Below are 23361 nucleotides of genomic sequence, written 5' to 3'. Positions count from 1 at the left end.
AGGAATAAAAAGTTGTTTAATTTTAGGACATCTATCAGTGTTATTTCTCACATTGAAGCAAGAAAGTCACATCTTGATAGATGCCTGAAAGAAGGTTAAATTATCCATGTGTTTCCCAGAAAATAATTGATCAGCTAGGAATAATATACTGTATTTCTTTAATATGGTAAAGAATACACACCCACATTAGCAGCTAGCATCACACCAAATAATGAAAGAGTAGAGCTGAACGTCCCAGACAGTTCAGCAGAAAAGCAATCCTGTGGAATATTTCACCCCAATACCAGAGAGGGAGAGAGAGAAAGAAAGACAGAGAAAGAAGAAAGGAAGGAGGTGGGGGAAGAAAGGAGAGAAAGTGGCTTCCGTAGTCAAATTTGGAAAAGTTTACAGCCCGTTTTCTTTTTTTTTCTTAAGATTTTATTTTTACGTAATCTCCATAGCCAACATGGGGCTTGAACTTAAAACACAGATCAAGAGTTGCTTGCCTCACTGACTGAACCAGCCAGGCACTCCTATACCCCATTCTCAAGGATGTCACACCCCAATGACTGCAAAAAATTCCAAGAAATATTAGAATAAATAAAGCCATTAGTCTGTTTTCCCAAACTTGAACATGGGCCTTTTTTCTTTCCCGTAACACCTTATAACACTCCCCTAAAAGTCTTGCTCTACGAGGCGTTCTCTTTAAAGTCAGGAGCAAGTCAGGGATACCTTTATCTTCACTATTTGTATAACATTGTTCTGGAGCTCTAACCAATTCGAAAGACCTAAAAAAGAAGTAAAAGGGGTGCCTGACTGATTTATCAGTGGTCCATGGGATCCTGAATTTGAGCTGCATGTTGAGTGTAGACATTGCTTAAATAAATAAATTTTTTAAAAACGAAGACAGATGAAAGATGTACAAATCATAAAAACATGAGATAATTTCTTTTGTCTTTTTTTTTTTGCAAATGATGATTTTCTCACCAATCAACTAAAAAATCCCAATGGAACAAATAAGAGAATACAACAAGTAGGCTACACAAAAAGTCAACAGTTTCTTATACATCAGCAATAATTTATTAGACAATATTATTTTAATAGCATCCATAAGGCCAAAAATATACATATAGCTATATATAAAATATTTGGGATTACATTTGCCCAGAAGTGTGAAGCAGTTCCAGGCCCACTTGGGGGTGGTCATTAAAAGAAGCTTTTGATAACCGGAGAAACATGCAGTAAGTCTGGATGAAAAGTCTTAATACAGTACAGGTGTCAATTCTCTCCAAATCAGTACAGTTTCAGTCCAAATACAATTGTGCTCACCTATAAAACTGACAGAATAATTCTAAGCATTGTCCAAAAAAAAGAATGAGCATAACTTAGGTTAGTTTTTGTTTTTGTTTTTGTTTTATGACAGAGAGAGACCAAGCACTAGCAGGCAGAGGGAGAGGGAGAAGCAGGCTCCCTGCTGAGTAAGGAGCCTGACAAGGGCTCCTTCCCAGGACCTGACACCAAAGGCAGTTGCTTAACCAAATGAGCCACCCGCATGCCCCAAGAATGAACATAACTCAGGCACTTTTGAAAGAGGAGAGACTGCTGTTCTACCAGGCATAGAATAGATTGTCAGTGGGAGGGTGGGCCTGGGCCCCACAGGGTAGAGGTAGTGGGAACGTTATAGAAAGCCCCAGCACCAACCAAACCCAGCATTCACAGGATCTCAACTGATGATGACTCTAACATTTCAATCTGGGTGTTAGGGTGGCAGAGCAGCCAATGGTCAAGTCAAGTTAAGCAAGTTCAACATTTTCCTATCTTAAGATAAATTCCAAATAAATTAAAAACCTCCGTGACAATTAAAAACAAACAAACAAACAAAAAACCGAAAAATAACCCTGTTACGAAAGTGCAAGATGTAGAGGTGAATATCTGTATAACCCTGAAGCAAGTCAGCCCTTTCTAGGCAAAGACTGCGTTTATTCCTAACTGACTACATCAAGATAAAAATGTTCAGGGGAGCAGATAACACAGCTAACAAGATTGGCCTACAGCAGGTCAAGTTGGGTCAAGTTTACACGAGAGCCGCTTGGCAGTGAGGGTGCTGCCCCGCCCCCAGGATCCACAGACATACTCAAGTAGAGAAGAATGACAAAAAACATATTCACCACCTCAAAATTTTACATAACTTTGGGCTCAGCATTTGTTTCTGATTAATCTTAGATGCAGGAGAGAGATTTATTAAGGAGATTGACTTCCTCATCCTTTACAAATGGAAAAGATTAGAAGTAATTAAAGTGCCCCGCAGTAGGGATTGGGATAATCCACTATTAGAATCCTGAGGTGGAAGACTGAAGCATTTAAAAGGATGATGTGTTAGTTTCCTAAGGCGGCTGTAACCAATTACCACCTACGGAGTGGCTTCAGACAGCGGAAATTTGTTCTGTTGCAGTTCTGGAAGCTAAAGTCGGAAACCACGGTGTCGGGAGAGTCACTGCCCTCTGAAGGCTCTGCAGGAGAATCTTTCCTCTCCTCTTCCAGCTTCCGGTGGCCCAAGGGGTGCCTTGATGTTCCTTGATTTGGAGCCACATTATTCCAGTCTCTGCCTCGGAAATCACAGGACCTTCTTTGTCTGCACATGGCTGGCATTCAAGGTCACTGGTCATTGGATTTACGGCCCTCCCTTATCAGCATGACCTCATTTTAACTATTACATCCACAAAGACCCTGGTTCCATTTTTTTTTTTAAAGATTTTATTTATTTGACAGAGAGAGAGAAATCACAAGTAGGCAGAGAGGCAGGCAGAGAGAGAGAGGGGAGGAAGCAGGCTCCCTGTGGAGCAGAGAGCCCGACTTGGGGCTCGATCCCAAGACCCTGGGATCATGACCAGAGCCGAAGGCAGAGGCTTTAACCCACTGAGCCACTCAGGCGCCCCAAGACCCTGGTTCCAAATAAGGTCACATTCTGAGGTTCTGGGTGGATATGAATTTGGGGGGATGCTATTCAACCCAGTACAGGTGATAGAGAAGAAGCTCTAAAGATACAGAAAAGCATTTACAAAATAATATTCATTTTTAAAAGGTCGTCCTAAAGCAACAGGTATGGTGTTCATAGAGATCCTGAGGGGGCATAGACAGATCTGCAAGACCGTGGCTGTGTCTTCACAAAACAGTCTCAGTGGACAGGAGTAATCAAGGGCTTCAGTGTTTAATTGCACTAATGAATGTATTTTCTAAGTTTTTAGCAGTGAACATGTGTTTCTTTGATAACAGGATAAAACAATGAGTCCTTCTAATCTAGGGTTTCAGACTGTAGATATAAAAATTAATTGATGTTCTTGATTGCCACAGCTTTTGTCTAATTGGTTGAATATATTATAGAATTTGCAAAGTTCAAAATACATTTTTAAATATGTCATTTAAAACAAGGGTATTTCAGAGTTGAATACTTTAAGATACAAAATAAGTTTTTGTTTTTCAAAATTTCAGACGGTTTGAGATACATGGGTTTGAAATGCTCATTGCGTTTACTTTCTTTTGGGTTACTAAAATTTTACCACAGGCACAGTTGTTTTAGGTAAGGGTAAACTTTAAAACTTTCTAGCGACACGTCTGTAGAGCACTGGTGAGCTATTGGAAATGAACAGGTTTTTTAATTTTTCTTATTATTTTCTGTCCTTGTTACTTGTTTCCCTAGGCAAGGAATTATTCCTCCAGGTCTTACCGAAAATGAATTATGGAGAGCAAAGTACATCTATGATTCAGCTTTTCATCCTGACACGGGTGAAAAGATGATTTTGATAGGAAGAATGTCAGCTCAGGTTCCAATGAACATGACCATCACAGGTTGTATGATGACATTTTATAGGTAAGTTCTGGAAATGTAACAACTCTTCACTTTATACTCAGATGCTTAAAGTACCTTTTTGTATGTAAATAGTTTTATTGAAATAAATGTCATTCCACGCTGAGTTCCATTTTGTGTAAATGTCATAGCTTGAGGGGGTGGCCTTAACTTTTCCTGGTGCTAAATAAATAGTATTCTCTCCATCATTCAAAAGGAGACTGAATTTTTCCCTCTTAACACCCGAAAGAAAATGAAATGGATAGCCGTAGCCATAGCCGCAGCCGTAGATGCAGCCGTAGACTAGACGCAGAGGTTCAGGCTCTCACGTGCTGTGAGGAGGGAGCAGGGCTCCTTCACCTACAAACAGCTGGCTTTTCTCCCCAAGAGAAGGGGCATTGAGTGTCTGCTGTGTGCCAGGCTGTCTGCAGATTTAAGATCAGGTTTAAGGAGGATGACTTGATCCTTACTGTAGCCCTTTGATCTTGGGGTTACCCAGAACCAAAGAAGGAGGCTGAGAATCCGAGGGCGCCCTTCTGTCCCACCACTCAGGTCCCAAGCCTTCGATGCAGGACGCACGGTCTCTGACCTAGCGTTCTCCTTCCGCAGTCCATCTCCTCTGTGGTTACTGGTGTTCACGTTTTCTGTTCCGCCCAGAGGCTAGATCATAGGCGATGGCCGGTGTGTGATGGATGCTCTGTTTTAGGACCACACCGGCGGTGCTGTTCTGGCAGTGGATCAACCAGTCCTTCAACGCCGTGGTCAATTACACCAACAGAAGCGGAGACGCTCCCCTCACTGTAAAGTAAGACCCTGAGACTTAATCGTTCTCCGTACTGCCAGTGTGCGTTGGGGTCAGTGGTGTGTAGACTGTTGGTGTTGTTCAGAATATCATGGAGCATATTTTCCAGTAGCCTTTCTCCTCCTGCCTTCCCATCAAGATGACCGTCTTGTCCAGCCTGCCTTCTCAGACGTCATTCGTGCTGTTAGGGATGCTGGTGGGCACACCCTCAGGCAGGACACAGGGCAGACAGTCGAGGGCCAGCCTGTGGCAGATGACAGGCTGTGCCCCCGTCTACCCCGAGCCTATGGCCAGTTAACCCATCAAAATTAGCGGCGTCCAGAGTGTAATCTCTGCAGAAACCAAGGGGACTTTTACTTAGGATTTGTCTTTAAATAAGCCATCTATAGAGCCAAACAGAAGGTAATAGGTTTTAAAATATTGCCTCCTGTAAAAAAAAAAAAAAAAAGCGTTCAAGCAGGCTTAAGAGATTAGCGAACCAAAACTTTTAGCTCAACTTGGAGAACGCTTCAGAGTGTTTTCTTTTTTGTCACTTTAGATGGCTTCTGACAGTCCGTAGCCTTCTCTTGTCACCATATGGAACAAAGGCTGTGGAAATCTGTTACCAACAGTGTTTAGCACACCTTCATTTCTTCCAGCCCTTTGAATTAACACTTATTTTATTTATTTATCTTTTGAGAGAGAGCACACCGGGGGTGGGGGCGGGGGAGAGAGGGAGAGGGATACAGAACCTTAAGCAGACTCCATGCCCAGCACAGAACCCAATGTGGGCCTCGATCTCACCACCCTGAGATCATGACCTGAGACGAAACCCAGAGCCAGATGCTTAACTGACTGAGCCACCCAGGCGCCCTTAAAATCGTATTTAAAATAAGAGAAAACAGCTGTGCTTAACTGCCTGTTGCAGATGGGACTTTCAGGATTTTGATACAGCGAGTTAGTTTTAAGAACCGGCAGCATGAACGTTTTATCCTAGTATGTGTATTTATATTTTGAGAAGTACTTTTTTTTTTTTTTTTTTTTTTTTTTTTTTTTAAAGATTTTATTTATTTATTTGTAAGAGACAGAGGGAGAGAGAGCAAGCGAGCACAGGCAGACAAAGAGGCAGGCAGAGGCAGAGGGAGAAGCAGGCTCCCCGCCGAGCAAGGAGCCCGATGTGGGACTCGATCCCAGGACCCTGGGATCATGACCTGAGCCGAAGGCAGCTGCTTAACCAACTGAGCCACCCAGGCGTCCCGAGAAGTACTTTTAATTTAGGCAGATATGCTGCCGCACTTCCGCCAAGATGCCGTTCCCTACACACTCGCAGCGCCTCCATGCCCCCCCCCCCCCAGGACCTACTCCCTACGGCCGCTGCTGAAGGTGCTGGTCGGCTTGTCCGCACGAAAGGCCACTCTTCCGGGGGCTGCTTGCTTCCAGTCTGCGTTGGCCCGTTTGTAGAGTGATAATGAGGCTGGTTTTGTGGGCTCTTCCTTCTTAATCACGCCCTTTCACAGTGTCCCCTCATTTTCTCAGAAAGTGTCGGACCCGAGTTTCCTGATGTGCACTTGTTTTTCACGCTCTATCCTTTCTTTGCAGTGAGTTGGGAGCCGCTTACGTTTCCGCGACAACTGGTGCCGTGGCAACAGCTCTAGGACTTAACGCCTTAACCAAGGTACTCGGATTTTTACGCGGATTTTTATTACCCCACTGCCCCCAGGTCTCTCCATTATTTCTCAAAATAGTTCAAAATAGTTCCTAGGACTTTCTTGTTACCATCATTATCTTTGCCTGCCTGTCTCAGTGGGGTCTCAGAAGTGCTGTCACCAGCCAACCCTGCCAAGCCCCTAGTCCGTCCCTGGCACCGCGTCTTACGTGGCCAGTGCTCCCCAACCCTAACTGCCCACTAGAGGCTGTGTGCCGAGGAGTGTGCCCGCACCCACACCTCTGGAAAGGTGGAGACGCCAGCTCCTGAACTCAAGACCCCGTGACACCAAAGCCCACCCCGGTCCATCAGCCAGGCCAATCTGGTCAATGTCTTGGAAGCCCACCTTGTCCCAGTGCACCTGTGCTGGAAATCCACAAACATCCCCAGGAAACAAGTTTTGAAAGTACCCCTGGCCTGAGTTGCCACACCAATAAGACTATGTTTTTAGCAAGCTTTCAAGGAGAAGTATTTGCATTCAGTCACACGGGCAAACTAAGATAATGCGTTTGGGATTTTTCTTCCCGCAGCATGTCTCACCACTCATAGGACGTTTTGTTCCCTTTGCTGCCGTGGCTGCTGCTAATTGCATTAATATCCCATTAATGAGACAAAGGTAAGTTTCATATGCAGTCTTAGAAAGGACGGGTGCTTGACAGTTCAGTCTGGTAGTAATTCATTTTGTTGAAACTTTTAATAATTCATTTTAATATTTATGGATGGAATTACATGGGACCTCAGGTTTGTTTCCAAGTAATCTGTTGTGGGCACAAGGATAGCTCCGTTCATGAAACAAGCTTAGCCATGAGTTGCTAATTATTGAAGTAGGCTAATGAGTATGTGGGGAGTTAGAATACTCTCTCTACTTCTGTGTAATAAAAAGTTTAAAACACCTATTTCCAATTAACATTTGGTTGTTTAGAGCTAGGCAAAGAAGGCCCATGCACAGAAAGTCTGTTCTCTAAAATAGGCTGCCCCCCTACCCCAGAAATGTTTTAATGGGTTTAAAATAATATTAATCTATATTTTTGGAAGTATTTTATAGAACTGGCAGAAATGAAAAGGGAAGAAAGAACATGAAAAAGCATTTTGGAATGGATAATGAAGAACAGTGTAAAACAGGAGCTATAATTTTAGTGCTAGTGGCCAGAGTTAACTATCCAGCAGTGCCACAGACTAGTGATTCCCGTGTCAGTGTGGTGAGTTTACTCACTAATGCCGTGTTCTATAATTAAAGCTGCTGAGATTTGCATGTGAGCATAGAAATTAGCCTTACCTTTAAGTTAACATGTTCACCCTTTGAATTACATTGTTATTAAAAATACAACACTTTTTCCCCAAGGAGTTTACTAGTGTTATTTTAACTTTTCTTTTTTTAAGATTTTATTTGCTAATTTATTTATTTGAGAAAGAGAGTATGACAGTGATCAGGGGGAGGGGCAGAGAGAGAGGGTCCTGGGCTCCAGTCCCGTGTTCAGCCCCCTGCTCAGCAGGGAGTCTGCTTCTCTCGCTCCCTCTGCCCCTCCCCGCTGCTCATTCTCTCTTTCTCTCAAAGAAATAAAATCTTTAAAAAATAAATAGACCTGTTAGTGCCAAAAATGACACTCGAGTGGGCATTTGGGTTCAGTATGGACTTGACGTTCCAGAGCACAGTGCCATTTCCAGCCATCTCACAAGGGCCTCTGTGAACTTCTTTGCCTGCGTTTTGCTCGGCAGGGAGCTCAAAGTTGGCATTCCCGTCACAGATGAGAATGGGAACCGCTTGGGTGAGTCAGCCAACGCTGCAAAACAAGCCATCACGCAAGTCGTCATCTCCAGGATTCTAATGGCAGCCCCGGGCATGGGTTAGTAGCTCTTTGTCCACGGGCCCTGGCTGTAGCCTGCGGGGTGGGAAGCAGTGTGGGCACGGGAGTGGTGTGATCCTGAGGCTTTAGGGGTGTGACATCCACGCTGTGTGCAGCATGAAGAGGGCCAACAGCAATGGTCCAGAGCCTGGCGAGGAGGCTGGCCCGCTACAGCAGGCCAGTGATGGGGCTGGTTTGGACCCGGGTGGGGACAGTACGGGTGATGATAACTTGAAGGCAAAAATTTTGGTTTTCGTATACCTTGAAACTTCTAAAAGTTCTTGAATCAGAATAATTTCTACTAAAGATTTACTTGTATTGATGAGAAACCCTTGGAATACAAACCAAGTCGGGTCAGTTAGAGCAGCTATGAAGATGTGTGCCAAGTTTCTGCCCAGTTTTGTCCATAGGGCTGTGAGTTGACATGACCCACAGCCAAAATCTGCATCGTTTATGGCTCCTCTGAGACCCTTTCACCCACTCCTAGGACTTCCTGGAGCCACTCTGAGACCAAGGCCGAAAGAAGATTCTCAGACTCACTCAGGAAACAGAGGGCCTGGGAAGTCTAGTGCTCTTTACAAAAAAAAAAAAGAAAGAAAGAAAGAAATTAGTGGGATTAATTTCATCATCTCAGCTGAATGCAGAAAGCACTTGGCTATTAACCAAGCTGTCAAAAGAAGCACACTTAATCAGTTGTTGTCACCTTGTCCTGCTAGTATCTTTTGTTGTCTTTAAGTGCCTTTTGTCATCGTGAGTCTCATCAGCCCACGAGTAGGAGTAGGTAACCAAAGTTGAAGAAAAGGACCTGAAGGAAAATTTTGCAGAACATTATAGTGGCCTCAGTTATAATCCCAGATCATTCAGGTTATCCGATGTAGCCACTGTTAAATGATTGAATGAAGGAATCCCTTGGCGTCCTCAGGAGACAGTGGTGCTTGCTGCGGGGGTGGGTGTGCTGTGGGAACCACAGTCGTGAAACAGACCAGGGTCCCCAGAGTCTGGGACCAGCACACGGTCACCAACCCGCGAGGGGCTGCGGCGCCTGTTCCAGCACGCCAGCAGTATCCGGATTTCCACGTCTGCCGCCATCAGGCTTGCAACTCCAACCTCTCTGTCCTGCATTTGCTGTCGGGTTGCGTTTTGTTCTTGCTCATTTTGAAAAACGAGGTAACCCTTTGGAGCTCAGCCAGCCCAACAGATCTATTTCTAGTGGCTTGGTTATTTTAAACATTAATGAGTCCCCAGAGAAGAAACACAACCTTTCTGTCCCAGTGGAAGCTATAGAGGTAATTGCCATGTGGAAGTGGTTGATGTGACAGTTCGGTCTGGTAGAAATTGTACTATAATTTATAATAATAAATGTCAATAATAAGTAATAATGTACTACCACTACCCAAGGTGTTACATGCATTATTGTCTCTAACGATCACAGCCAGTTCGACAGAATTCTCTCCATGTTATTGATGAGGAAAACAGAACACTGAGGCCCAGAGAAGTTAGGTGACTTTTCTTCCTCAAGGCAGGAATTTTTTTCTTAAGGCAGAATCTTTTTACTGGATTCCACGTGGGAGGGATGCCTAGGGGAGGCTGCATTTGTTTAATTAGCACAGAAGGGGAAAATTCCTGAGGTTTGTACTGTTTCAAGGTAAATGTAAAGTTCTCTTCAAGATTATAAAATTTTCTGGCTGGTAAAGAGCATTATTACACTGTTTTAAATTTTTTTAAATGCTAAAGCATTCTAAAGAATTACTGCAAATAATTTCACTCTGCCAGTGTGAAAATAGCCTAACAGTGCCATACACCTTTTTTGTGGAATATTTCACTTCTGTGAAATAGTTGAAAAAGTGTGAACTGAAAATAAATATTAAAGAAAGATTGAAATGGATCTGTCTTTTCCTTGCAGCCATCCCTCCATTTATCATGAACACTTTGGAGAAGAAAGCCTTCCTAAAGGTAAGCCCCAGTTCTAGTCTCTGTCTCATTCCTCTCAATTCCTTTCCAGACTTCAAACAATACAGAATATTTCCTACCCAGTGCGTAAAGAATTTGAAGGCCACTGGCACTTGGGCACTTGTGCAAATAAAAAGATGTTTCCAGGAACATTTCTCTTCTGATCTCAGATCTTTGAAAAAACTTTCATAACGGAAGGTGGCTACCCATTCCTCCTGAGAGGCTGTACTCAATTACGGCTTATCTTGGTCATCCCTCGGATGCCAGCCAGGTGATCATGAAGAGACACTGTGAATTTGGGATGACGTGTGTGTAAGTCACTACACATACTACCAGACATGAAAAAAGAGTTTGGAGTAGTAGTTTTAGAGGACCCTGAATATAGTGCCCAGTGTATTTTCCTTTGGTGATCATATCTAGTAAGCAATTCATTAATCTGTCAGCCACCTCCCTTCAGGGTCTGAAAATATTACAGATGATACTGTGAGCAAGGACTCTCGATGGTTCCCCGCTGCTTTTACTAGCTTCCCGGTTTAAAGCAGTAGTGTTCGTGCTTCACCCTCATTTTCCCTTTCTTTCACAAGCGGGATACGGTAGAACAGGGTGACTCACTTGGCTCATGCGGTTTGGAAAGTGGCCCTGGTAGATCTGCCAAGAAAAAGGAGCCCGGTTTCTCGCTGGAGGAGCAGGTGTGTTGTGGGAAAGACCACAGCTCTCCTGGGGTGAATTGCTTTGGCTCTGGGAAACAGAACCGTAACATCGGGGGGATGATATATAAAGCTTTAAACGAGGACATAGTTCACAAGCTAAAGACTTCCTGAATGACGTCATTGATTAGGAGTATGTTCACTGACCCTTATACCTCCCATGCGCCCCAAAAGGAAAGCTACGTTCAACACTAAGTGAGCATTTCATAAACACTTTTAGTATAGGGGTGTTCTTAGAGAAGTAAGCCAGAAAGTCTGCTGTGAGGAAACAGTAATGTTGAGTGCCTCCTTTGACTTATGTAGCCAGGTTGTCACCTGTCAGTACCCCAGCCCCACGTTAGGGAAAGGGGACCCTCTCTCCGGCACCTTTTCTCCTATTCTTGTTTGTGTGCTTTGGGCACATGGAAGAAGTTTCTGTTCCATGAGTATCTTCCTCTAGCAATGTTACACGTCGGTATGAATTGTGCAGTGTGTTGTTGTGGCTCTGTAGCAACGGGACTGTCCCAAAAAACAAAACAGTTACATACATGGAAGCAAGAAAGCTGTTGGTACGGACCAAAATGTCTTTGTGGATTCATCTGGCATTTTACCTACCCGATGTAGCCACTGAGCTCTTCTTCTGAGAATTAATGATGAAGTTTTGCCCAAATCTCTTTCTGGTGCAAAGCCCAGAAAAGGATGAACCCTTAAAAGCTGCTAATGGATTAGTTTATGTACTAGAGCAGCAACTATATCCTGAAATTACCAAATTACATGCACATTTGGAATTCATCAGCTTTGACATCTCTGTGATTTTCAAATAATCTGAAAAAAATTAGTGCTCCTTTCTCTATCCATCCCTGCTTTACTTATGGGAAGTGATCTGGGCTTTGAAAGAAGAAACTTATCAAGTTAACTGAAGTGGAGTTTGCAGCATCCCTCGGGGACACTGGCAGTGAGTGGCCCCTCCAGGACACCCATAATTTTGCAGACATCGACTTGATGCCCTGCATTCTTCTCTCCTGGCTCTTGATCCGGGAAGGCCTTAGGATTAGGATTATAGTGGTTCAGCCAGGGCATGTGTCGAACCAGGCAACCTTTCAGACTTACGTTGTTGTTAGCGCCGGATCGTGGCTGGGGATTCCAGAAATGCTGGGATAAAGTCTGCATCTGAAGCTCCAGCAATGCTGAGAAGGCACTGGGGAAAACAGGAAACGAGGTTGGTACATTCTTCTCCAAGTGCAGGTGTGCTTTGGTGCTCCTGGGGTCTCAGCATTGTTGGAAAAGTTGCCAGAGTGTCTCTGATCTCTGAGTGACAAACACTGGACAGAGACCCAGTTGGGTATCTCACATCATTATCTTGCTCTGATGGATGGAAATTGCTACAGATACGGCCTAATGGCATTTTCTGTGTGAAGGAGCCAGCAAATGCACAAGAAGTTAGCTCCCCATTGCCACTGTGCTATGGGCTTTCTCACATTAATAAATGAGTATATACTTTGTTTTCCTCCCTCTCCTCAGTATGCACCTTTTAGCTTTACTTGATACTGTATTCACCCGTAATAACTTGGAGATGTGCCACCTCGCCCATCCTTCACAAAGCAGCCCTCTGTCTGTCCCACTCTCCAGCGCTGAAGGACCCCACCGGGAGCTGAGAGAGGCCACCAGCCTCAGAACCACTGTGGCAAGGTCTGGAGCGGTGGTCAGAGTAGCCGACACTCAGTCCCAGCATCCCACTGGCTACAGGGTGTCTGGTTGTGGCTGTCCTGCCCCAGCCCTCTGAGGAGGACGTTGCTTTGGGAAGGGAATGGCGGAATGTTGTTGAACATACCACACATACCACTCCCCAAGTGTAGCTTGAAATACTGCATTTTGCCCACGTAGAGAGTCCCAGAGGACTTAATTGAGAGTCTAGCTCCTGCTAAAACATAGGCCAGAGTGGCTTGTCTTACTGTCCCTACTCTTCCACCTCCAGAGCACTTGCCCGTGCCTCGGGAGGGGCCGGCTTCACCGTGCCCCTTCTACAGAGGGTGCAGAGTCCACTTGTCCCACGGCTTATTATGTCCACGTGGGTAGTGTCTGCCTCCCTTTGTGCCCTGACTGTTCCCAGAGCCCCGGTGGCTGCGTGTGCCCCTCTGCAGGGAGGTGGTTAACTGGGCTTCTACTTCAGCCGTGGCCAAACCTACCTGCAAACTTGAAACAAATGGCACATTCTTGGCGTTTTTTAGCAGTGAGCTTGGGGAGCAGTCAGTGTGACTCATCCCTCCCCCTGCACTGTACCTTTTCCCCAGTGGAACGCTGGAAAAAAGCATCCGCAGTGGACAGGAGACTCACAGACATCTTTGTGATAAACCAGAAAGCTCACTGCCAACACCCCGGCCCTTCGAAGAACCGCATTCTCGAAGAATAACTCCTGTGGTCCCTTTACCTTGAGGCACTTTAACTGGGAGTAAGTCCAGTTTACGTGGTTTGGGTCAGATTGTGGTTCCTCATTCCTTAAGTTCTACTCCTTCCATATGTTCTTTAATAAAAGGTGGCTGCTCTGTCTACTCTGGAGATTATCAGGACTTTCTGTTAGTTAAATGCGGATGTAGCATTTATTTACCTACTCACTCATTTATTTACTCGGCTACGCTTTGCTGAGTGCCCGTTACATGCCACACAACATGCGAGGAGCTGAGTCATAGAAACAGAGCTAGAGTCTTGCTCGTGGGGACCGTACAGCTCAGGGACAGAAAGAGATGCATGGCAGGGGTTCTGATCCTTGCTGGTTACAGCACAGGGAATAGAGGAGTTGACACCCTCAATGACAGGTGGTGGCAAAGACTAGAAGAGGATGGCTCAAGGCTCCATGCTTTGCAGCAGCTCACAAAGAGGACACAGCATGGCTTCTTGGGAGACTTGTGGATGCCGGGGTGCCTGGCATTGGGGCCCTATATAGGGGGTTGACCGGACCATATATAAAAAGTAATAATATATAAAAATTAATTCCCCGTGGTTCATATACTTCAAACATAAAAATCAACAACTGTAAAACTCCTAGCAAAAAATATAATAGACTACCTTTGAGATCGAGAGTTTGGCCAAGTTTTCTTAGACAAAACAGCAAAGGCAGTTCGTAAGAGAAAAAGTGATAAATTGGGCTTCATCAGAAGGGTAACATTCTGGTGTTTGAAAACTGTAAGAGATGAAACGAGAAATAGACTGGGAGAAAATCTATACAAAGATTGTATCTGGTCAAGGATTTCTATCCAGAAGATATAAGTCACTCAGTACTCGTTTAAGAAAACAATCCAGTTTTAAAAATGGGCAGCAGGTTTGAATGGGTGTTTCACCAAATACATATACTATATCAAATAAGCACATGAAAGACACTCAGTATCTTTATTTACTGGGGAAATCTACATTCGAACTACATGAGCTGTGACCAAACACCTACAGGAATGGCTAAAATCAGAAGGACCAACCACAGCATGTGTTGGTGAGGATGTGGAGGAACTAGAACTCCCATATCCTGCTGGTGAGAATGAAGAATGATACAGCCACTTTGGACAATAGTTTGGTAGTTTCTTAAAAAGCAAAATAGATGCTTCAGCCATTTCACCCCTAGCTGTTTTCCTAGGAGAAATGAAAGCCTGTGTCCATAAAAGATGAATGCTACACAACAGCTTTATTTGCAATAGCCCCCAAACCAGCAACAACCCAGATGTTCGTCAGCAGGAGAATAGATGATCAGATTGTGCCTTTTCCATATAATGGAACTCCTCACTCAGCAAGGAAGGGTGATGAACTAGTGATCCGTGCAGCCACCCGAATGAATCCCAAAATGATTTCCTAAAAGAATAGATATACTTAAAATGCTAGAGAATATAAACATATGTAGTGGCAAAAAGGAGATCAGAGGTTGCCAGGGAATGGGGTGCAGGGTTCAGGAAAGAGAAAGGAACTGCCAAGGGCACAAGAAACAGGGAAAGCATTAGGGGTGACGGATACATTCACGACCTTGATCATGGCGGTGGCTTCACAGCTACTCGAGTACATGTATAAAAACTTGGGTTGTACACGGCAAATACATGTGGTTTACTGTATGTCAGCAAAGCTATGAGAAAAAAGACGCTGGCAGAGAGGCATACTAACTTTTTGTTAGTAGTAACTTTTTAGTTAGTTAGTAGTATCTAGTAGTTAGTTAGTAGTAACTTTTTGTTAGAGCCATACTAACTTTTTGAACTTTTTCCTCATTGAATCTATGTCTTTTACATTTATGATTACTCTTTAATTACAGTATCCTCTGTTTGCATGATTCTAAGTGTGTGAGTATGTAGGGGAAAACCAGACCTCCACAGCTCACTCACGGAATCTCAGGCTAAGTGCTGTTTAAGAGGTAGGGGTGAGTCAAATGGTTAGGGTGCTAGAGAGGAGTTGGGAGACTCAGGGATGACATCCAGGTTGGGTTAAGTCAGAATTGTCCAGGACTGTTGTCATTGCTCAGAGCCTTTCCATCGAAACCTTCAGCACAAGCCACAGTCCACCTTCCGCTCATATACACCTTCTTTGAGACTGCTTACAGCTGGCCCCTGGGATAACACATTAGCCCCGTTGGCTTCAGACTGGAGCCCACTTTAAATCGGAAGGCCATTCTCAGGTTCAAGTTCATCCTCCACACAATCTCCTTCAGCACTTAGTCTGCCTTCTCTCACCCAGCACGGACGTCACGTCTGGCAAGTGCCTGGGCGAGGACATACGTCTCCTTATGAAGATCCGTCATTGTCACACAGAGCTAGTTACCCAAGATACAATATGTCCTTTTCTTCCTGTCCTTTGTGGGGTGGGTCTGTCCCCTCTTGATGACGTCTCTCCCTTCCTCTCTAGTACATGCCTCTCTCCCCTCACGTTAACCTGCGTGACATACTTTTGTGCCAGAGGAGTCTTCTCGGGGACCAGGGTATGCCTCTCATGCAAGCCTCTTGGGAATCATGATCTTTTAACAAGTTGTGTTGACTCTGCGCTAAGTTGGCTGATTTCATAACAACCAGTGCACGACTCGGCTGCCGCTGTTTCAGGGGCCTTGTTTCTAGAAACATCTATCCCACTGTTCTCTATCTTGCATGTTTTGGTACCACTCCTTTTTTGAAAACTAAAAGTCTAACAGTGCCTATTCTTCAAAAGACCAACCGATTCGTTCATTTCCATTAAAAAAAAAAAAAAAGCTACAGGCAAAAATTTTCTGTGGCAGCAGTAGTTTTAACCATATTGACAGCAACTAAAAGCAAGACAGGGAAGCTGTGGGGGAGGAGGAAAGTGTCTGCTGCATTCCTGCTATGCTCCAGGCTCTGTCCTGGGTACTTGTCAAATGTCAACCTGGCGCAGCTCCCACGCACTTGGAAGCAACTGTTGCCATTCTCATTCTGCCGATAAGGAAACCAAAGCTTAGAGAGGGCAGGCTCTGGCTGCCCTGTCCCCACAGTCGGGAACCAGGCAGCAGGGCAGACGGTTGCATATAGGTCTGTCTGTCTGTCAGCCTGGACACCGGGCTGCACCGCCTCTCCGGTAGGAGGTGACGATTCCTCTACCTGTTCAGAGCCGAGCATCTCGCAGATGACACGTGCAAGAGAAAAAACTGAGAGGCCACTTGATCTTCGCATGTCGATCAAGGAGGCTGCAGGAAGTCAGGACTAACATGCTTGTTGCAGTGTCACCCCCAGATTCCACTAACCCAGGCCTTGGAACGTGGAGCATTTCCTCCCTATTAATCAGCAGAAGAAATTGTCTCTGTCTGAAAAGTCTCCAAAGTAATTTCTCTCTCAATACAGAGGTTCCCGTGGATGAGCGCACCTATTCAAGTTGGATTAGTTGGCTTTTGGTGAGTGGAATTAATTTCTTTCTTAAAGGTAGATGCACAGCATGTGAAAGGTGAAGGAACAGGTTCATAACGTGGGATAAAAGTTTTGAAAGTGAGGCCATCCCAGAACATCTGGAACTTACGGTCCCAAAAATTAGACGGAAGTAGAGAGAAACCTACAATGTTTGGGACTATTTGCATGATTCTCTTTTAAACTTCTGCTAGGTCTCTTGATGTTTTTTAAAATTATCTTGATAGTCCTTGTAATAAAATTAGACAAACAAGACGTATTTTTTGTAAGGAAATATGGTGCTCAGAAGAAAGGGGATTGTTATAAAAGTAAAAGAGAGGAAGAATCTGGAAGTCATCCACTTGAAAATGCTTTCATTTGTCTTTTTCTTGTTTCTTTTTTAAGTTTGGTATTTGCTACACCTCTGTGCTGTGCTCTGTTTCCTCAGAAAAGGTATGTAAAAAAAAAAAAAAAAAAAAAAAAAGGAAAGGCATGTGTTTGCTATTCCTCGGAACCATCATGAGTTTTAATCCTGGAAACCAGTTGAAGACGCGGGTGCTGTTACCCTATTCCACTTGAAGGGAAGTTGAGAGTCAAAAAGATGAATGAAGCCGGGTCTCTAAGAGGAAGAGATAGAGGCAGAAGTGCAAGACACACCTGTTGAATCTCCAAACTCTCTTTATCCAGCTCCACCATTACATCTGGGAATGCTTTATTCTTTCATAAGAGTCAGGTGAACTCTGGTACAAATTGGCGTTTATAAAAAATTTTAAATAGGGCTTCTCGTCAGCCAGTCCATTGGCCAGGGCAGCCGCAACACAGGCGTGTTCAAACTTAAAGACCGCCCCAGGGACAGCGGTTATATGCACGTAGCCTCTGTGGTTGGTTTATTTGCTGCCCTTCTTCCTGCTTAGTTTCTTGCCTTAAAATCCTTACTGTGTACTTTGATCACAAGCTACCCTTAAATCCCGCTTTTGATGGGAGAACTGGGTGGATGGGCATTAAATCAGCATGGGATACATCGAGGTCTTCTGCCTCTTGCCGATCTGACGTGAAGGCACAGAGAGCAGCAGTTTGTTGTTTTGCTTTTGTATGAGGGTTACCAGGCTCCTGCCTTGGTAATACCCCCAGCGGGGCCCCAGACCTGGTATAGCCTTTCATGCCCGAGGCTTTCCAAGGCCGACAAGGTGTGCTGGAACTAACTTTCTCAGGTCCGCTCCACCTGATAAAGAACTCCACCTTTTATCTGCTCTCACTTCTGTCTTCAACTCCTACTGGTCTTAAATAGGGCATTAAATGTCAAGGAGAGGGAGCCTCGAAATCACCTTGATGCCTAGAGCCATACCCCGTGGGAGGCGGCCACACCTTCAGAATTTATCCTCTGAGCCCATTACAGATGCATTTCTTCACATCCAAAGAGGGGTAATAACACCTATTTACTTTCCAAACCCCAAAAGCTCAGGACTTAACATAAGAAAAGTTTATGTCTCTAATATATACCAGCGTTGGACAGTTGGCTTTGTACTCAGTGATGTAGAGATAGTATATATGAAATGCTGAGAACACCCAACACAAGGTCAGCCCTTAATATATAAAGCTGTTACAGTTTAGAGATTGAAGGATTTGAAAATCCATTAAGGAGTTTCCTAATCGGCGCATGGGTGGTTCAGTGGTAGAATTCTCGCCTGCCATTAAGGAGTTTCCTACATAGGCCTTGGTTTAAATGAAGTTTATTCCTGGTTTTTGCTTATACATTTGTTTCTTTTTCTTTTTGTTTCTTACGTCCCAGTTGGTAGCACAGGATTACTCATATTCCTTGGTTTGTTAGCACTATCCTCCTTGGTCCAAACATGACCCTATTTTGTTTGATGATATCATGAATATCCATGAGCCCTCTGCCCACTCGTGAATACAAATATGACCAAGAAGTTATGTGTTTTTGTAGGTTCTTTCCAGCCCATACTCCTCCCTCCCATCCACATTCCTGCATGTAGCGAAGTTCATTCACGGTTTACAGCAGTGAAATAGTCAATTGTATAAATATGCTACAGGGGCACCTGGGTGGCTTAGTGAATTAAAGCCTCTGCCTTCTGCTCGGGTCATGATCTCAGGGTCCTGGGATCAAGCCCCACATCGGGCTCTCTGCTCAGCCAGGAGCCTGCTTCCCCCTCTCTCTCTGCCTGCCTCTCTGCCTACTTGTGATCTCTGTCTGTCAAATAAATAAATAAAATCTTTAAATATGCTGCAGTCCTCCATTCTCCTGCACACGTGAGAAATAATCCTTACCAGCATTTGTGGGAAGCAGCAAGAAAGTGTTGCTTTGAGAGGAAATCATAGTTTCAAATGTATTTATTAGAAAGGAAGAATGGCTGAAAATCCAGCACTAAATGTCCAACTTAAGGTCGAAAAGGAACAGAAAGAATATACCACGGGAAAAGAAAAAGGAAGGAAATAAGAAATAGGAGGATCCAGGACGTCCAAAGTTGGTTTTCTGAAAATAGTAATAAAATGGTAACAAATAGTAGTAAAATCATCTTGTGATGTCAATCATGACAAAAGGAACAGATGATACGAATGAAGAAAACCTCAGATATTAAAGCAGGGGTCTCCCCACCACCCAGGAGGGTTTGAATGACTTTAATTCCAAAATCAGGGTTTGCCTTTATAATATAGTAATAGTAATTACGAGTACTTCTAGATCGATGGAAAAACAGAACCAAGAGGCCGTATAGCGTGCTGGTTGGGAGCACGGCTTTGGGTTCAAGAAAGGCCTGACTTTTAATCTCAGGTGTCACTCCAGTTTCCTTATCTGTAAAACTAGGATAATATCAGACTTTCAGGGTTTTTATAAGAATTAAAATGCATAATATCTGGTCCAACAAATAGATCATCAACAGCGTCATTGTAAGACTATCCCATGTCCGCTGTGTAGAACATAACAATAATGGTACTTTTACCTCCAATGTTCACAGTATTTCTCTTATTTTTTTACATTTGTTTATATATCTATATTCTGTCTTTTTTTAACTTCATATTTTTCCACATCTCAACTATATTATAGACCAAATCTTTTTAAAAGACAAATTATGTATCAAAAAAAGATTAATTATTTATCAAAATATTACCAGGGTTTTTTTTTTAAGATTTTATTTATTTATTTGACAGAGAGAAATCACAAGTAGATGGAGAGGCAGGCAGAGAGAGAGAGAGGGAAGCAGGTTCCCTGCTGAGCAGAGAGCCCGATGCGGGACTCGATCCCAGGACCCTGAGATCATGACCCGAGCCGAAGGCAGCGGCTTAACCCACTGAGGCACCCAGGCGCCCCAAAATATTACCAGGTTTTCTGGTAATAAGCACTCTGGACAATTTTTCTTCATTCTTTTATATAATAAGTATGCATTTATAACCCCCAAAAAAGCTTTAAGACATATACACATATAATGCATTCAGTACTTTTAAATGCGTAAAGCAAAGACTGAGAGAGGTCATCGCTCAGTGGTGTGTGACAATGAGTGATGTTTTTTTCTTACAGCTTAGTATTTTCTAAAAGGTTTGCAATAAGCATGTATTATTATACAATGAAGAAAAGAATATTCGTGCAAGTGAATTTTTAGTGTTAAAAATTCCACTAAGTACTTTTGACTTTTCTACTAATGGTGAACATTATTCTGTTTCCTTGGAGAAGCAGCATCACCACACATGGCTTCCCAGTGCCAGCGGGGGCTGAGAGTGTCCTTCCGTGCTTGCCTTCCTCCTAACCATGAACAGTTTTTAAGCTTTTAATAATTGCTGGGCTCTTAAGCTGCATTTCTTTGATTATTAGCAACAATTAATTTTCCAGAAGGAACCGGGCATTCATGTTTAAGGCACAGGAAGCATTTTTAAAACAGGACTGTCTTACAATGCCAGTCGTGATTCGGGGAGCGGCATGGGGGGGGGTCCCTTCTCCACCGTGTCGAGAGACTCATTCCCTGCTCTGCCCCTGTAATAATCCTGTCATTTCTCCCTTACCCAGTTCCATGTCTGTGACAAGCTTGGAGCCTGATTTGCAAGCCAAGATCCAAGAGACCTATCCTGAATTACGACGTGTATACTTTAATAAGGGGTTGTAAAGTAGTGGAAGAAACTCTACAGCTTATACCGCCCACTGCAAACCTGGTGAGGAAAAGCCTGTTCAACCTGGGTTCTCCCAGTTACAGAAACCTTTTAAAGACCCACATTAGCCTTTTAGAGTCAAGCTGCTACTTTCAGCACAGCACCTGGTACGGGCCAGGCGCCCAACAACCTGTTGGCTCCCTTACATTTGAATCACGATGTAATTTACAGAAATACCCTTCCTCTAGCTTTTATAGTAATTGTTTTCCAAAGATGATATACCAGCCCTCACCCCGAGTTTTAAAAAGCACTGCTAGGCATAGAGTAGATGTTTAGCATACGCTCAATAAATATGTATTGACTGTCAGTGAGTGGAAAGGAAATCTGTTTGAAATAGTGAGTTTTTTTACCCCATTTTTGTTTCAAATCACTCCACAGTGATTGTAGAAAACACAAAGCTCTGAGCCTAAGCTACAAAAAGTGACTCGTAAATATTAAGAACGTTTGCTTCCACTTTGGGCAGTGCATAACCCAAAGTAGATGTGGAGCCTTTTGGATTTATAGGGTAAAAGCTCTTCCATCTACTTCCCAAAAGTCACAGTAACAGACAAATGTGATGAGCCATCCCAGCTGTCAGCAGCTACATGCGTTCCTATCGCTGGTAGATTTCTTCGGTTGACTCTGAAATTTATTCTGTTTTACATTCCTGTGAAGTTCATCTTACTTTGCACTTGTTGACTTTATATTCAATTATTTACGTCAAATCAAATAACTGAAATGTACCAATGTCTAATTTTGGAAGTATGTTCAATACTGTATGACTGGGTTGGATCTGCTTTATTTGATCTTTTTAGCAGTGAGAGCACAGGTCCAGCTAGCTACATATCTTTTCTTCTCATAGACCCCTTTGGCTCTCAGAAAGATATGGAAATAATGTGTGTGTGAATCAGTGATGAATGAATTGTACTTGGATATTGTGTGTTACATTCCACCCTGTTTGACAGCAAGGAGTCCATGGACCACTGTTTACATCATCTGTAGTAGCTTCACATATGTTTAATGCAACATTATGTTTCAAGTCTGAAGATGTTTAATGTAACATTATGTTTCAAGTCTGAAGATGTTCAAGGCCTGTGCTGGGTGGTGGCTGTGTGGAGTGAGGCCACTCAGTTCGATTGTAATTCAGAGTCTTGTAAGTGGGGTGGGGGAAATGTAGAAACTAGTTTTGACAGATTTTTCCAGACAATGTGACCAGACTGAATTTCCTCATAAAGAAAAAATGGTGTGCCTTGTGTCTGTGTTTCTCTTTTCTCTGAAAGGATTAAAGGATCTGAAGCTTGGGGCCACTCTGAACCTTCCTTTGTGCCACCAGAATTTTCTCATTTAGTTTTTCTGTCTGAAACCATTTGAGGCAAACTAGCTTCCCCATGCCATGCTGGCCTTGGATGTGTTTTGCTGCTGTAGATGCTTCTCTTTAAAAAAGAGGAAGAGCCTGAAATTCAAGGCAGATCTCCATGAGGTGCTGAAAGGGTGCTTTTTAAGGAGAACCCGAAGCCCCCCCCCCAAACAACCTGCCCTGGTTAATCTCAGAATTCTTATTTCCCAACCCCCTTAACTGTTGGCTCCATCTCAGTATCTTAACCTTCCCTGAGAAATTCATCAACAGCTGGCTCGAAGGTTGATGAACTGACTGAAACTGTATACACACCAGGAAGGGATCATGAACACGGAGACGTGTCTTTTTAAACATTATTAACCGAAGCTTCCAACTCTTAATGCTTTTATATAGAAATATGAACTGTATTGTTTAATCGTGGTTTATAAAAAGGAACAAATGAACCAAGATTGGCAATTTTGCTGATCTCTTAGACATACCTTTTCTGGAGAAAAATCCTACATGAAGTGCAATGAGCTTATAAAGGTAAATGGAAACCCGTATTTCTATCAGCGTCCTGAGGAATTACAATCGTGCATATTTACTGACCGCTAGTTTTTATTTCAGTATTAGCACAGCGTCTCGCCTGTGTTGGAATCAATGTATTATTTCAGTTCAACTGGATGAAATGTTAAATAAACTCAGAATGAAAATAAATTCTCTCTTTTATTTGTATGTAAAGGGTAATACAGTTTTATGGTGCAGCTGATGGTCCCTTTCGTTCAGACTTAACATCTAGGTACCGACAGTAACTCCCGACGAATGAGATTTTGTATTATGTGTTCAGCAGGAAATATTTTCCTGTCTTTGGCTCCCAGCCTTCCACCTTCAGGAACTCCAGAATCCCGTATGCGCCAAACACACGCCCCCTCCCAGCCCCCAACAGTGTAATTACAGGAATATTTGTTATTATGAGCACGGGGGGGGGGGGGGGGGAACGTGTGATTCTGCTGTAGGTCCAGATAACAAACACCACTGCACCCAGTGGGGAGGTAAATTTGCTCTCGGGTTGTTTGTCAGATTCTAAGGTGGAAGTAGCCTAGGACATAGTTCACAAAGAAAAATCTAAATGAGTTCAACTGGGGAATGCGTGCTTTATGACCAGACTAATAAAGGATTGAGTGTTTTAACCTTGTTCCAGTCTCTGCATTTGTTTTGCTATTGTAACTGTTCATTGCTTCAGTGAGTTAAGT

The 23361-nt window shown here is 43.6% G+C and overlaps 1 protein-coding gene across 6 annotated transcripts in view; it reads left to right on the top strand.

The window, feature by feature from the left end:
• The window catches only part of SFXN1 (sideroflexin 1), a 37679-nt gene extending 14854 nt beyond the window's left edge, over positions 1–22825 (top strand). For 2 of the 6 annotated variants that reach the window (XM_082723209.1, XM_082723213.1), the window contains exons 3-11: positions 3677–3847; positions 4530–4628; positions 6204–6279; positions 6840–6925; positions 8026–8153; positions 10057–10106; positions 16600–16649; positions 17044–17091; positions 20654–22825. In XM_082723209.1, coding sequence (XP_082579335.1) covers positions 3677–3847; positions 4530–4628; positions 6204–6279; positions 6840–6925; positions 8026–8153; positions 10057–10106; positions 16600–16649; positions 17044–17091; positions 20654–20750 — 805 coding nt within the window. In that variant the 3' untranslated portion in view covers positions 20751–22825. Of the gene's footprint in view, positions 1–3676; positions 3848–4529; positions 4629–6203; positions 6280–6839; positions 6926–8025; positions 8154–10056; positions 10107–10687; positions 10793–11910; positions 12009–13080; positions 13351–15658; positions 16567–16599; positions 16650–17043; positions 17092–20653 lie in introns of those variants that run through there. The other 4 variants (XM_082723208.1, XM_082723210.1, XM_082723211.1 and 1 more) reach the window with 4 other exon arrangements.
• Positions 22826–23361: the final 536 nt, after the last annotated feature.

This window comes from Mustela nivalis, assembly GCF_964662115.1.
Source record: "Mustela nivalis genome assembly, chromosome: 3".
Lineage (NCBI taxonomy): Eukaryota > Metazoa > Chordata > Mammalia > Carnivora > Mustelidae > Mustela > Mustela nivalis.
The sequence above is the reverse complement of the archived record's forward strand: the minus strand, read 5'-3'. Positions and strand labels throughout refer to the sequence as shown.